The 11,842-nt window shown below is 44.2% G+C and overlaps 1 protein-coding gene across 1 annotated transcript; it reads right to left on the bottom strand.

The window, feature by feature from the left end:
- Positions 1 to 5,077: 5,077 nt before the first annotated feature.
- On the bottom strand, positions 5,078 to 6,945 carry CLEC14A (C-type lectin domain containing 14A). The gene has a single exon (XM_030950042.1). It carries the CDS (start codon positions 6,943 to 6,945, stop codon positions 5,704 to 5,706), a length of 1,242 nt encoding a protein of 413 aa, XP_030805902.1. The 3' UTR covers positions 5,078 to 5,703.
- Between the last annotated feature and the right edge of the window lie 4,897 nt (positions 6,946 to 11,842).

Raw genomic sequence — 11,842 nt, forward strand, 5'->3', positions numbered from 1 at the left:
TTGTGCTTTTTATGTCAGCTGCTGTTTTCCAATCTGACTGTTATTTTTGAAGGTTAGAAAGTATCTAGGCATTTTTCCTAAGAACTAAATGACAATTTAGATACTTTATGGAATTACTAGAAACTCAGGAAAACAAGACAGAAACAGATAGATAATAGATTTTTCTGAATGATATTTTGGATTTTTCAGACTGTTTGAATTTCACAGATTTTTTTTCCTTTATCATTAAAATAGTGAAAAAGATCTAATAAATTTTTTCTTAACACAAAGCAAGAAGAATCTCATATTGACAAGACAGAAATTGAATACAGAAGAATTTTCACTGGCCTTTCACTGTCATAAAGTAAAATTTACAGAATTTCTTACTTGAGCAGAATCTTCAAAGTTGCTCAGGTTCCAATGACTGGGGAAAATCCTTTCCCTTAGAGAAAGGATATACTCCTAAAAATGAAAAGTAGTGTAACACATTCCTCTGCATAGACATCACAGACTTTGATCACTTATAATCCCACTCAAGCTATCTGTACTTATGATCTCATGTTATGTTCCAGAGAACAGTGTAAGTCATTCTTATCAGCCAAAACCACAAGGCCTGCTGGTTACATTCCAAAAATAAAACCATGATTTTCTGACAGGTATAACCCATGTGCTGTTCCTGCCTCAATGACTGAAAATATTTATTTGTTTGCAAACTACCACATTTTGAGTAACACCTGAAAACATATGCAACAAGAAGATGGTTAGGACAGATACACCCTGGTAAAGATGGATGCTTGCCTGTCTTTCTCATCTTCCCCTCCTCAGCTCGTCCTTTCTGTGAACCTGCAGTCTTCCTTCTCCTATACTGCCCCTAAAATACATGAGTCGTTGTTTTCCCATTATTCTGACTCAGAATGCAAAAGGACTGGCAGGTGGAAGGAGGGGAAGGACATAACAAATGCAGGACCACCACCACACCTCAGCATTCCCCAGCTCAACTGCTGCTTCCACTCCACCTGGAGTACTGTGCTGTCCTCTGGAGCTCCCAACATGAGAAGGGTGTGGACATGCTGGAGTCCAGAGGAGGCTTCCAAGATGATCAGAGGGTCAGAACACCTCTCCTACAAAGACAGGCTGAAAGAGTTGGGGTTATTCAGCCTGGAAAATAGAAGGTTTCCAGCACCTACAAACAACCTCCCAGTACCCACAAGAAAGTTGAAGAAGGTTTTCCTAGGGCTTGTGGTGACAGGCCAAAGGGGAGTGGCTTCAAACAAAGAGGGTAGGCATGGATTAGGTGTGAGGAAGAAATCCTTTGCTGTGAGAGTGGTGAGACACTGGACCAATTTGCTCAGCAAAGTTGAGAATGCTTCATCCCTTGAAGTGTTCAAGGCCAGGATGGGGCTCTGAGCAACCTGATCTAGTAGAAGGTGTCCCTGCACACAGCAGGGGGATGGAACAAGATGGTTTTTAAGGTCCCATCCATCCCAAACCATTCTATGATTTTGTGATTCTAGTCAGCAATACAGAAAAGGGAAAAATTTGCTTGCTAACAGATGATTCTTTTTACACATCCACTTTCAAGTCTTCCAGTCCCAGACTACAAGCCCAGAAGAGAAAGACAAGGCTGCATACTGGGCAGAAGAACCGGGGGAAGAAGATATTAAGTTTAATGTTTTGAAGCCCTGGGAATGTGGTTACTGCTGCTGCTGCCCTGCCAGGTTTGCCTCTTAAGTCAATTATATATCTTTAGTGAAATATATGAATTGCCACACTACAGCCTTGCTAAGTGTCCACATACTGAAGAAATAAAAAAATAATATTTCTAGAAGGAACTACATTGTATCTACCAGTGACTGACCTACACATAATTATGAGGAAAGACAATTGGGATTTAAAACATGAAAAAAATAAGTGATAGGAAGTTTCCAGGGGAAGCACAGAATCCATTATATTTTTAATATTCTTTAAGCTATATGATACACTTAAACAAGGAGAAGTGTTGTCAGAAGTACTCAAATTTTTTCCCATGTTCACTTATAGATTTCATTTCAATCCCACAGAATACCTAATTAAGCCCTTAGCAGCATAAATAATTATTTTTTAAAAAATATGGAAATTAAAGTTTTATTTCTGATTATTTGATGAAACAAACCATTAAAAATTCATCACTTGCTCATAACTGAAATGTGCAGCTCACAAATGATATGCCTACCAGTCAAATTATATTTGTGGGAATTAAGGAAATCTAAAATTGGCAACATTGGACACTTTTTGGATAACTGTGATAGACAAGAGATCTGGACATTCCTATTCTTTGCAGGAATCACCATTTTCAAATGTATACTAACAGTTTCTTGCTATCACCATTTCATTACAAATGTAAGCATTGTAAAACTCACAGATACAAAGTTTATATGTGATTTATATGGCTTTAATATGGGATGAAATAATATTTTTTCCTATGCTGGAAAAACAGTTAGAATATAATGTGCTTATATAATGTTTATTCAATGGACACGTGTACAACATGAGAGAAAAGATTTGTCTCGATCTTTGCCATGTTTTGGAAAAATGCTTGCATTTGATTGTGGGTTTTTTATGGGGTGTTACATAATAATTTTTATAATAATTGCATCCATTTTCATAATCAGACACTTTTATTATCTCAGTACTTGTTATGATTATCTGTACTCATCATGATCTTACTTATTCTTCTTCTATGGATGTAAACAGCAAATCCTGCTCTGAATCTGCCTTGCAGACCAATGAATCATGGTTGTGATATGAGCCAATGGTTGCGTGACAGGTATGTGTTGGTTTCTTATTCACTAAAGACCCAATTTGATCAAGAGTGGAAAGCAAAAATGATCAATCCTTTCCCCCAAAACACCTTCTTTTTGGTCTGAACCATTAGAGAAAGAGAAATTCATGCATTTCAAAGTTGCTCAGGTTCCAAGCAAATCCAAATGCTATTTGATTTGTATTATACTGACAGCAAAAATAAGGTAAAAAACCCCAGACATACTGAACAAGATCTCTAACATACAAAAGCAATAATAAAATTATGACCATTTAACCATGCCTTGAAGAGACAGAAGGGACCATGAGCTTGCTTTTAGAAAAGTGACTTGCACAGCTGGAGACTTAAGTGAGCTGATTTTTCTGATTTAATTTTAAATGCATATTTTACAGGCATTTAAATATAAGTAGCCTCCATATGCCCTCTTTACAGTCAATGCAGAGAAAGAACACTTTCAGGATGTAATTCATAGGTCCTGTTTTCAGCATCTAGTCTAAAATGAGATTGATTGCAAGAACATATTTCTGTTGATAGGCAGTACAGGTGTCTAGGTGAGTAAAAAAGTCTAGATCAATTATTGGAGATATCTACACATGGTAAGATGGATCCCATCCTCAGATGCAAAACAGCCTGGTTTCACATGAGTCAAATTATAAGCTGGGGGGAACAAAGTAGAACCCTTTTGTAGTCCTCTAGACAAATGTCTAGTGATCCTGAATTGTGTGAGAAACAGAACTCTCAAATCAAAACATGATTTCAAGGAAGAGGGAAATGGGAATTATGAGACAGGTGAATGGCTTGCAAGGGCATGAACTTTTATATTTTAACTAAATAGTCTGAGTCACATACTGAGAGATGCCAAAATAAGTAGGCAGGTTCTTAACTCAGCACTTAATTGTGTGCTTGGTAAGACTCCAGAAACAGAGAATGAGAGAGTGTCTAGAGCTTCAAAAAACACACCTGAACAGTCCCATCAGATTGTCAGAAGAGTTCAGTTACCTGATACGAGAGAAAGACTAAAACATACAAAAAATATAATTCAGAGAGGCTCTCCTTCATCTTAGCTGCTATTTGCTTATACAGCCCCAATAGAAGAAGAGAGCTCCACATACACCATCCCATAAAAGAAATTACTTACACTGACAGCAACAGGGGTGTTATTAAGAAATAAGGCATTAATGGCTAAGTCATTTTCCAAATCTGAGCACATCTGAATGTAGAATCAAGCCTCCTGCCCAAGCTGAAAAATGCCTGCCTTCTGAAATGTAAATGTCAGATATACAGATTAAAAAAGTATGCAGATTATGAGTCACCTTGTAATGAGCAGCATTCTCACCTATCTGGATTTAATTCCTGTCATGATACAAGAGAATTTATGGTTACAGTCAGTCTGATGGCTCACAAATACCAGTGACCTCTTTACCAAAAGCAAAAGACTGTTTCCCAGATAGCAACTGCCTATCATCATTAAAGGGAGAGAGAGAGAAAAATAAAAAACTTCTACTTATGTAATTATTTATCCTTAGCAGATGATTACACCATATTTATCATCAAGTCTTTGCTTGCAAGAAAAATAGGTAATAATAACACACATTATTTTTAAACAGAGTTCTCCAAACTCAACAGGAAAGTGTCAAAATTAAAGTAGTAGAAAGAATGTCAGCTCTCAAGAGAGGAAAACAAACAAACAAGCAAGTGTATTTAAAGAGACATTTCAGAGATTAAAGTTCTCTTAAGGGAAGAAAATATTTCTCTATTCTTCCTGCACCCCAAAAGGCTTGGATGAGACCACTTAGATATGTATAACTGCACTCAGAAAACCTTGAATCAATATTTAATATTACAACTTTAATTGAAAACCGACACCATAATAACAATAAGTGAGCATCAGCACTCTGAACTGCACAGAAAGCAAGTTCTGCAGCCAGGTTGAAAGCTCCTCTACAGGAATTCCCGAGGGAAATCACAGAGGAAGTGTTTACCTCATTTAGAAAAGGGCACGAGCAGTGAATCTTTCCTTATTCTCTAGGGACCCCATGGAAAATATATCTGACTAAAGAGAATGAGATTTGCATGATGTATTTGGACCCACGTTAACTCCTCTCACAGTGTGGTGTGTCAGCACCTTGTCTGATTCTAAGGGAGCCACATATTGCACACAGAAAGCAAGTTTTGTAACTTCCTAACTTAGGAGAAAAATTGCAACTGAAAAAATTATTGTCTGCTACAATAAAAATGAGTATGAAGTAACAAACAGGGTAGTGATTTACACCATCCTTTATTCTTTTCATCAGCTGAAGTATAAAACTGACTCCCCATTAACCTCTCGCTTCCTCAGCAGTTTAATGACTTTCTAAGTATAGAAATGCTCTTTCATTTTTTAAGAATGTCAGTATGAAAGCACATGGGTTGCAGTTTCACCCAAAATTATGGCAGTTCACCTCTCCAAAAGTTCCAGCAATTAGATGGAAAACGAGAGCCTCCAAGTGCCACTCAGGCAAGGAGTGAATTCTAAATTACAAGACGCAAGTGCTCAAAGTGGCCCACTTTATGCTTGCTCCGAGTAAGGCACAAGACGAACAGCTTCTGAGAGGATAAAAATGCACAATTGTTGCAGCTGCAATCGCTCTGTCGGCCAGGCTGATCTATTTATAATTTTGTGAAATCAGCACCGAAATAACTCATTTCAGACCGACAAAAACTCCGACTGTCCAAAGACTTCAATCCCCTCGAAAGAACATCGCTGTGCGCTCCTGCGTTTGGTAATGTCCAAGCCCTGCCCTGCGAAGACCCGCGGCGCCTCTCCCTCGGCTCCCCGCGGCAGCAGGGCTGGGAGCAGGGGGGACGTGGGGAGCCGAGCACTGGCCCGGGGGGCAGCTGCCGCTCGGGGCAGCCCCGAGGGACGCGGCCTCGGCGGTCCGGGGCTATTCACCGCCCGCTGCTCCGCTGCGCTCCGCGGAGCCTGCCTCCGCCTTGTTGCCGGCCTCCGGCGGCTCCTTGTCCCCGCGGCCCTCGGACTTCTTGTCAAAGCAGATTTTGAACACCCCCAGGACGGTCATGACCAGGATGACCAGCACCACCACAGCGACCGTCACCAGGATGAAAACGTAGTTGGAAGAGGAGGAGGAGGAGGAGGAGGAGGAGGAAGGCGGCGGAGCAGCCGTCTTCTCTCCGCCGGCAGCGGCCGTAGCGGTGGCGGGCGGCTCCGTGGAACCGCCGGGTGTCGGGATGGAAGGACGCTGCCCCTCCGCCCCGGCACCTGACGGTTCCGCGGGGCCACCTGCAGCGGTGGGGGCCGGCCCCGTGCCCGGGCAGGGAGTTCCGTCCGGGCCGCCCGAGATGCAGGCACAGGCGAAGCCGCCGGCGGCATCGCGGCACCCGGCGGCCTCGGCGCACCGCCCGCTGTCGGGGGTCGTGCGGCCAAAGAGGCAGGGGCAGAGGGGCTTCTCTGCCGCCTTCCAGGCGAAGCCGCCCGGCTCGGGCTGGCAGGTGAGCTGCACCTCCCCGCCGGGACACGCCACTGTCAGCACGGTGCCCGGCGGGCTAAAGCCGGGGCCGCCGCTGCGCTCCTCGAAGGGGAGCCGATAGCCGAGGTCAAGGGCGCCCGCGGGACTGAGATCGGGGCAGGCACCCTCGTACTGGTACTTGCAGAGGTAGCCCGGGCTTTTCAGCCGGCAGACCTGCTCCTTCCAGCCCCATTTGGGGTCTCTCCCGGGGACAGGCGCTAGGTGCAGCCCAGCGCAGCGGGCGGTGAGGCAGGACAGCAGGGGCTCCCGCAGCCACTGGCCGAGAGCAGCCGGCACCTCCTGCGGGGCCGTCCCACCCCCGACACCCTCCCAGGAGAAGCCGCGGAGCGGCTGCTCGTTGTGGGTGCAGGTGGAGGCGTTCCTCTTCAGCCCGACCCAGAACAGTGCGGGCGTGGGCACCGCCGCGTCTGCCAGCAGCTCCAGCAGCAGGTCCAGCTCCGGCTCGCCGCTGACCCAGGCGAGGCTGCCCCGCCGCTGGTCGCAGGCGCCGCGGGCCTCGGCGTACGAGACGTTGGCGAGGTGGGCGCTGAAGCAGGCGCCGGCGGACAGGCAGCGCACGGCGGCCCGCGGGGGCGGCGGGCTCCGGCCCAGGGCACAGGCCGCAGCCAGGAGCAGGCACCAGGGCCCGGCTCGCCTCATGCCGGCGGCGGGACGCGGCGGGCTGAGGGGCGCGGGCCGCCCCTGCGACTGTGGTGGCGTTCGGCCCGGCTTGGGCTGGCTTCTGCTGCCCGGGCCGTCCCTCTCCAGCGCCGACCCCGCTGCCATGGCCCTCCCCGGACCTGCCGGAGGAAACGTGTCGGGAGCCGTGGCTGACCTCGGCATCCTCCGTTTGTTGGAGGGCCCAGGACAAGCAGCTCCCGGCGCCGCCAGGAAGCGCTCGCCCCGCCCGGCTGGGGGTGTCCAGCCGCCGGGTAGGACTCTGCCTTCTCCGCTGTTGGAGGGGCTGGAGGGTGGCAAAGCCCCGAGCCGCAGCTGTCGAACCGAGGTCACGGGCCCTGTTTTCAGGCCTGTGTCGCCGAGATGGCCGGGCCGTCTTGCTAGCTTGTTGCTCAGCGCTTACCGGAGAAAAGTGGTCCAGCTTTAGTTGCCTCTTCCTTGAAGGATGGAGGTTTCTTGGTTAAGTGAGGCTGTGCCATCAACTCCGTAGCTCCAGATACAGGGGGTGATTTAACAGTCACAAAATCTGATTTTGGTTTCTCAGTAATTGCAGTCCATTTGGGTGCCAGTAGACCCGGTTTTGTGGAAAAGTTTTTCATAACAAAACAAGAGCTTGTTGGTTTAATTCTAGATGAATTCGTATTTTTGGTTAATCAAGGTGTTGAGATGCTAACAGCCACCTAAGTCAAAGTTTACGGTATTGTAGCAGCTTTGTATTCAGAGCTCTGCTGCTTGCTGGTATTGTAACTCTTGCATTCATTCTTCTCCATGGTGCACCAGGGCAGAGGCATCGAGCTATTTGCCTGTGTGGGTCAGCGCATGGAGATTTTTACTGCCTGCCTGCATTTTAAGCTGGAAATATGCAATTCATTTTGCATCAGGAAACTTTATCATCTGCTATTCAAATCCCTAGTTTTTCACCGGATCTAGCTTTAAATGTGCCCAAACTAAATGAATTGTTCCTTGAGTGCCTTGTTTTTCTTGATGATGTACAAAAGCTGTGCTTCTGCATATACCTGTTAAGTTAATATCTTGAGACATTCTCCCCAAATCTGGTTGGTAGGTGTGGGAGAGTAGAGAGTTTGCTACAGCTTTACAATTGCCGTTGTACTGGGGAATACTTACAAGACTTTGCCTAATATTCCACTGCAATCCTACAGCTTCACTTTGTTTTCTCTTTCAAAAATGCGTTCATTTATTATAGCCAAACAGAAGCTAAACTTATAAATAGAGGAATAATGTAGAAGCCCCAAAATTTTCATATTATTCTTCAAACCTAGGACTCTGTCCCTGAGGGGGAGAATGCAGCTCAGTCTTGCATCTCTTCTCAGCTGTCAGCCAAGAGCATGATTTGAGCCATCTGGGCTGGCCTCTACCAGGTAATTGATGGATATTACTGGCTTATTTCACACAGGCCATGACTTTAATTTCCTAGGTTATATATGAACCAGCAAACAAGCAAACCAGTTTAGAAACAATAGGTTAGCCACCAGTGCCCTGGGCAGTCTAGTCTCATCGGAGGAACTTGTACTATACAGAAGGATGAAAACACTGTATTGCCAAAGATGAAGGTTTTTGCCAGCTGAAAATAGAGGCGGTGTCTGTACACCTACTCAACCTGCCTGTATATCTGCTCTCCTCTCCTATTCTTGCCCCTGAATGTCCTGCAAAATATTTTAAAAATAACAGATCTGCTGGATCTCCAGAAAACAGCTCTTCCTCTGGTTTTTATTGTTCTTTCTAGTTCTTACCTTTAGGTAAGTAAGAAATTACTCTTCATGGGGCTTTTTCTGGAGAAGTCCTCTTTTGAAAGGGAGGACTAGCTACTCCCACACACATGTGAGGCAACTAAACTTCTACATATAAGGAAAGCTTTATTACACAAACGTGAGTGTTACAACTGATGGATATATAAGCTGTAATGTAGCTGTTGCTTTCAATAGTTAAAGCCTTATTTAGACATAGTCATTCTTTAGTCTTTTTCCTGTAAGATCGTAGCCCCTGAAAAAACAGTCGTTTGCTTTAGTTGTATTTCAATAGGAGCCATTAAGTTTTATTTTTATTTCATTATGTAACTGTATCTATCTTATAATAATACATACATTTTTAGTAAGGAGCTGTTTGAGAAGTGCTGAGTTAATAAAACTACTTTCCTCTTTCTGGGTGGATTCCTTTTGTATTTTTATAAGGTAAATTACAACTATTCTTTTTGCAACTAACCAGGAAATATGTCATCTGTATATCAGCACATACTTTGCTACTGCTAGGGCCTAAGGGGCTGTATTTTCATTAGGAGTCTTGTTGAGGGATACAGTATCCAGATCTTGCTAAGAGCCGTATTTTACTTCTCGGAGGTAGATGGATGGCGCAGCATGGATGCCTTGCTTTCAAGGGGACAAGTGAAATGATCGTGTCGCACTAAAATGTGTAGAGCATAAGGACAGTAAATTTCTCTTCCCCAGAGGGGATACAGGAAAATGTCTGGAAATAGATCTGTCTACCTATTATGCAACAAAACCTGGAGACAGTATCTAATATCAGAAGCAGCTATCTTTTCTGCTCGTGTAAAGGAGGGCTGCTGATGTGCTCCTCCATTTACCACCTGGTTTGTTGCATGATACCAATTTGTTTGGGGCTAGAAACCATGGACAGGGAGCAAGAAATGAAGATCAGTGTTCTGGGAGCACTGCCTGTTTGCACAACTTCAGCCTTTTAGCTTGCTGCAGCCTTGCAGAGTCTATGCCATTTGTCTGTGGTCAGGTTGTACAGTCCCTATGAGCTCTCTCCTTCCCTCTGATCCCAACTGGTATCTCTACTGGATCCAGACATCCTTCTGCTGAATTTGTTGTGGGTAAAATCAAAACTTACTTCCCATCTTTTCATGTTCTGCTAAGATATAGGTTATAATTTAAATAATCTAATGTAAACAGGTATTTTGAACAAGTGAAAATTGCTGTCACTTGGCAGTATACCTCAAAAATTATGTGTTAAATCCTCCTTTGGTCACTAAGTGCTTTTATATGATATCTATATCATATAAAAATATATATAGTATATTATGGTATAATATGTAAATATATATATATATATAGATATGATTTATCAAATAAGGCAGCCCTACATTTCACATGTAACTTGTGTTTAGGCAAAGTATTTTCTCACTAAACAGTTATATTACTCTTTAAGAAAATACTTTAGTTTTAAAAGTAAGACCGTCTTGAGGTCAATGACAACCATCTTATTTCAACAGTGTGACAAGTTTTCTCGTTAATTTCTCTTCATTCAGGCAAACAACTTGCAACAAGGAGTAAAAATGCAAGGTGGAATCCAGCATCTTTTTGTTACTTTTCCAGAGAACAGGATGGGAAATTAAAATAAGAATTTCTGCCTTATTGTAACAAATTGCACGATCGTAAGAATTTAATTATTCATCTCTCAAAAGGACTTTGTAGATTACAAGGTTCACTTACAGAGTTTGGAAAAGACAACCCAGCAGGGGTCATGCAAGTCCCTGTCTACTGTAATAATAATTTCCAGTTACATTATCACATAGCTATGGGACTTAATAACAAGGAATGATATTTGACTGCTGGTATGAGCAGAGTGGTATATCTATTACGTTTATGACATAGACATAAAATATAACTAATCCTGACCTGCTAAGGGGACATTTAGTAGATGAACTGCATTGATGTGGCTATAGCATTACTCCATATGCATATGTTCCCCTTAAAGCCTGATCAGTTTATATGTTCATGTTTCCATTGCCAAGTATGCAAGAAAAATATGTATTCTGTTACTACTTCCACTCATCTTTAATGAGTTATTAAGGAAGATTCCATTCTGTAATTAGCTAGGGGAAATGAACTCCAGAACTCTTAAATTGAACACACTAAATCGTTTTCCAAAACTACTGTGGAGTATAAATATTTTTTCTTACTCTAGCTTACTCCCTTCCTTTTGTTGACTGGATAATTCATACTAGTTCCATCCCAGCCTTCAAATTCTTCACATTTCCTATATTATGTAGCACAGTCTGGCCCCACATGAGCTTTGTGCTGAGTATACATTGCTGTGAGGGGTTCCTCAAGAACTGGAGGTGGGTATGGCCATATGGTCTATTTTGCAGGAAAAAAGTGGCAGAAATAGTAAAAGCTCAAATTATTATGGGGAGGGGGGGGAGGGAGGGAGGGGAGGAGAGGGAGGGGAGGAGGGAGGAGAGGGAGAGGGAGGAGGGAGGGAGGAGGGAGGGAGGGAGGGGGGGAGGGGAGGGAGGGGGGGAGGAGGGAGGGAGGGAGGGAGGAAGAGAGGGGGGAAGGAAAGGAAGAGAAAAAAAAAAAGAGGGGAGAAAGAAGCAGCACGGGGTAAGTTAAAGGAAGAGAGAGCTGCAGCATAGAAAAAAAAACAGTAGGCAGGAAAATAAGGAGTATACACAAAAAGAAGTGAATAGAGAAGAAATCAAAAGAAAAGAGAAGTGAGATCATTCACCAGTGTTGAAGTACCAGAAAGGTAGAGGGAGCCAAGGGGCTGTGTCTGTGCTGCCACTGCCCAATGTGGCAGCACTGCTGTGTGAGCTGGTGCTGGTGCCCACGGGCGTGTTTGCACAGCTGGGCAGCCCCCACAGCAGCCTGATGCCACACGGTGCAAGGCTGTGGGCAAAGAGCAAAAGACAGTCACAGCCAAAGAGGCAGTTACCACATAAATTGAACATGTGGGTGTTCAAGCATATCCTTTTAGATAGCTGAGGGATGTTGGTGGCCTTGAAGCTATTTTGTGGCTCAAGGGCCACCCTTAGAAAGCATTATTGTGATAAGTTCAACACCACTTTTATGCAATTTGCTTCCTGCTCCACAGGGGTACTATCAGTAGGCAATGTAAA

This window comes from Camarhynchus parvulus, chromosome 5 (assembly GCF_901933205.1).
Source record: "Camarhynchus parvulus chromosome 5, STF_HiC, whole genome shotgun sequence".
Classification (NCBI taxonomy): Eukaryota; Metazoa; Chordata; class Aves; order Passeriformes; family Thraupidae; genus Camarhynchus; species Camarhynchus parvulus.